At 37.4% G+C, this 4,160-nt stretch overlaps 1 protein-coding gene across 1 annotated transcript; it reads right to left on the reverse strand.

Moving 5' to 3' along the window:
- Positions 1 to 569: 569 nt before the first annotated feature.
- Positions 570 to 3,813, reverse strand: LOC104967796 (BRO1 domain-containing protein BROX-like). Its single transcript, XM_010797327.1, has 3 exons — positions 3,448 to 3,813; positions 2,344 to 2,503; positions 570 to 2,241 (listed from the first exon to the last, which is right to left on the reverse strand). The coding sequence occupies exons 1-3, from the start codon at positions 3,615 to 3,617 to the stop codon at positions 2,158 to 2,160; spliced, it is 414 nt and encodes a 137-aa protein (XP_010795629.1). The 5' UTR covers positions 3,618 to 3,813; the 3' UTR covers positions 570 to 2,157.
- Between the last annotated feature and the right edge of the window lie 347 nt (positions 3,814 to 4,160).

The following is a 4,160-nucleotide window of genomic DNA, read 5'->3' on the forward strand; positions in this document are numbered from 1 at the left end:
CCACAGTATTGAGTATGTAAGTCGCTTTGGATAAAAGCGTCCAACGTGTAACATGTAATGTAATAATAATGTAATGCCAAAACTACGATGTAGTTATTCTGCTTATGACAAAAAAAGCCTTTGAATGCTTTAAATAAAGTTGTACATTTCTGTCAAATTGTTTTGGATGTTATCCTTGAACTCAGCCTGGTGCATAAGGTGTTGTCAGATTTTTACTAAAATGTATTTAATTTATGCGTCAGCAAAGCAAAAATCCTCAGAAACACATTATGCTTTGAAGTATAACTGGCAGTAACATTCAACACTCAAACGTTGTACTACGACATAGAAAGTATATGATTTACCGTACTTCAAATTGTACTGATTATATTGTATATTTACTGTTAACAGTGTATAAATACTTTAGTATGTGGTGCATAGGGTATACATTTAATGCGTAAAGTAGCTTTGTCACACCTCCACTCTCAAAGCCCAAGTTGAGATAAACCTGATGACATCACTCAGGACATTTTCAGATCTTGACATGGCTTCTGTTTTTTTATCCTTCACAAACTCAAGATAACACAGGGTGGGTCCTTTCTCCTTTTAATAGCTAGGATGAATCGTGTACATGTAGAGTATAAGCATGAGGAGTGTTATGGATGATGTAATACTGTCAGAAATACATTTTACATGAATGAGAAGAAGCGTACATTGTAATGGTATTCCCAACACCCTTTAATACACAGTTGCCTGGAAAAGAATTTGCACTGGTCTGATTTCTGTGCTGCTCCACGTATAATATATAAATATGGATCAGTGTACTTGTCTCCTTTTCTAGGGGCATACATGTGGGCAGTATGATACAGTTTATTCAGCGATTAATAGTTATGCCTTAACCATGGGAGACTTTGGACAAGTTGGAGCAAACGTTAGACACTGATGTTCGTGTGTGTGTGTGGTCATGCTCACGCTCCCATCACTTTCTTTAAGGAAGGGGGAAATACTCAATAAATGTACAGAACATAAATACATGTGTCAACGATTGACAACAGCTTTTATGTCACGGTATGTTTCATCCGGAGCACCCACTGAAACATAGAAATCACCAAAACATATGATTTGAGCTACATGTGATTGTATACGTGTTTTCAGCTAAAATATCATTACATAAGAACGGAAATAAATTAAGAACTACTATTATCAGGATGTATATCCCTAAGCATGTGAAGTAATCATCCAGCCTCATTGAGTAATTTTCTAAATGAATAGAAGTACAAAAAAACAGTTATCATGTACAAAAAGAACTACAGTACATACGTCATGTGGTCTAAAAGTATTGATTGTAAACAGCAAAAAAAAAATCAGTAATGCAGGTTTGTTCATATTGTCTGACCCCGTTTCAATTCTGTTATAAGTGAGTTTTCTGATTGTGGGAATGACATTTCCAACATCCAGCTGGCTGCATCATATTCTGTAGTGAGAACTTTACAACATATATTTGTAGATGCCAGTACTGTATATTTAGTTTAAATCTTTTTCCTTTTGTCTTTATTTCCTATAATCAGGCCAGAGCAAACAAGGGCAAAAAATGTGCATGGTACTATGCAATTCTTTTTTCATATTTGTATTTGCCTCTCCTGTGAGATGTTTCCATTATTTAATGTTCAAAAAGCTATTTTCTTTCATACTGCCTGTGCTACAGCACCTTAGCCTATCACAGAACAGCGAGTGTTACGTAGTGATTTCATTATGTTACGGAAGTAGACAAAGGAGTCCAATGAAGGCGTTTCAGGCAGGGGGGGGGTGTGTGTGTGTGTGTGTGTAGGGCCCCTTTAAAAATAAAGACACTTTTATAAAGAGGTTGAAATTGACCCACAGCCAAAGGCACCATTTATAGGACTGCTATAAATTATAAGGCCTATTGTTTTACTAGAACATGTAATTGCTACTAATAACGTGAAATATTGATTTAAAATGTTACTTGATGGATGTCTCTGGCTTAGACGCAAGGATAATGGGCTGTCAAATATAATACAGATGTTTTAGCCTATGTAAACTACCATGGATTTCTAGAACAAAAAAATACATTTTTCCTATGGAGGTTAGAAATATGGATGCCATCATTACAATAGATGGTATTAAAGCATGAGGCTGAAAATAGAAAGTGTGGAAAGTTTATGAGATGACGCATCCGGTGTCCTTCTGAGGCTTCAGGTCCGGCTCCTTCACCGGCTTCACCTCCGCCTCCTTGGGTTTTGCCTGGAGAAAGAAAAACGGTAACAGAAAATGTAAACAAAAACTGATAAATTGTATTTCTTTTGTTGTGTTTGCGGATGCCGTGATGCAGTCTTGCCGCGGTACCTTGTCATTTTTGGCTCCCTTAGTCAGGTCGAAGGTGGCGTAGACTTCAGGAGTGCACTGCTCACTGAGAGGCGGCAGCTCGAAGGCGATTGGCTCAGCCAGGCCGTAACTGGCCTTCAACTCCAGGTCGGGGGCCTCGGCCGGGACCTTGTGGAAGTATCTGAGGAAAAATGTCAAAAGTCAAAATTCAGAACCATCAGAAAAAGGTGCTTTTGCCAGCTTGAATGCAGCCTAACAAAATTACTATCACACAATCGATTCCCAGATATATACTATTTATTAATCAATCGGTAATCTTTTGTTTATTATGTATTAGTCTCAGAACTGTCAATCACATCTGTAACAATGCTAAAGGAAAATCAGTAGAGGCTTTTCAATCATAAGAGAGGGCTCATAATCAACTTAATAAATTGCTATGTTAAAATGTGTGAATAGATTAACTTATAAAATATATGATTAGAGTGGAAGTGGGAAAGTAGACTAATTTATTTTTTCTTTATTAACATTTGTATAATTTCAATCTGTATGTTTGTACAATCTAGGGAAAATGGCTTGAAAAAAGTTGCTCACATAAAAGGCCAAGACAATTGTAGTGTTTAAGAATAGATTTAAAAAGTGCAGTAAGTGACTTTCTGTCTCTGGAGTTTTAGGCATTGTGGGGGATCATGGGAGTTGTGTTCAGTCATTCTGCCTGTTTATTCCCTTCATTGCGCACCTTTCAGGAGGTTTTTACCAGGAACAGAATTATCAAAAGAGATCTCCTCCTCTCCAGAACTACCACAACCTTTACAAACACTAATTAAAGCAGTTTCAAGTTAAAGAAGTGTTTTATTATGTTTAGCTTAAGTTAACATGTTTCCCCATAAAAATAAAGATATTTAAAGACTAAAATCCTTCATTTGGTTAAAATATAAAGTAAAAAATATAGAAAAAGAGTCTGCTGAATGAAACTTGATTAAAATGTAAGTTTTTTTTGTGGATTCTTATTCAGTTATCTTAAGTATTTTAGTTTTACTGTATCTCATTTTGTTACGCATGCGTTTGTGGATGTTTTTCTCGTAGTGTATGTACAGTGTGTGAGTCTTTGTGCCCTGACTGACTCACATGAAGCCATTTTCTCTCTGGCACTTCTCCAGAGTGTTTTTGATGAGGCCGCCCAGTTTGAGGAAGAACAGCTGCTCTGATGGTTTGGCCGTGGAGCCCGGCCCTTTGGTCTGACGGTACTCTTTGCACAGCGCCTCAGCACGGGAGTAACCTGAACAGGGAGGGGTCATGTTAATACAACAAAATCCAGAACTGACTGAAAACCCACCTGTTTCAACTGCACCTTCAGTAGAGGATTTTATCTATATGGTGTAAGAGGCCCTTTTATGCTTTTTGTGGTTTTCCCTTTCCTGTAGCAGGGGTTCCCAACCCCCGGTCCGCGGTCCGGTACGTTGTTACTGCCGGGCCACGAAATAGCTGTGAGTTTATCGTAATATTTGCAGAATTTTAAATATATAAAAATATTCAATAAAAAAATTAATTATATATTTTTTTAATTTTCGCACCTATACCAGTCAAATTATTTCATCCAAAACATACAAAATAAATCAAAATTGGTTAGCATAAGGTCTCAGCCTCTCATGCACAGAGAAAGTTACCGGTGCGCCAATAGGAAGTGGAGCACACAGGAGACAACCGTTTCATCGCAGACTGTTATGTTTATGTGGGGAAATGGCAGTGCATACATTATTTGAGGTATATTTCGAACTCAGACTTCATTTTAAGGACATTGCGGCCCGGGGTGTGGAGATATTTTTTTATTTGTAAAACCT

This window comes from Notothenia coriiceps, unplaced genomic scaffold (genome assembly GCF_000735185.1).
Source record: "Notothenia coriiceps isolate Sejong01 unplaced genomic scaffold, NC01 NC01_scaffold00037746, whole genome shotgun sequence".
Classification (NCBI taxonomy): domain Eukaryota; kingdom Metazoa; phylum Chordata; class Actinopteri; order Perciformes; family Nototheniidae; genus Notothenia; species Notothenia coriiceps.

Bases quoted from the DNA above. Each gene is read 5' to 3' on its own strand.
- LOC104967796 (XM_010797327.1), bottom strand. From the start codon at position 3,617: ATGACCCCTCCCTGTTCAGGTTACTCCCGTGCTGAGGCGCTGTGCAAA. The intron at 2,504-3,447 runs GTGAGTCAGTCA...ATTTTTCCTCAG, and splicing joins CAGAGAGAAAATGGCTTCAT to ATACTTCCACAAGGTCCCGG. The intron at 2,242-2,343 runs GTACCGCGGCAA...TTCTTTCTCCAG, and splicing joins AGGGAGCCAAAAATGACAAG to GCAAAACCCAAGGAGGCGGA.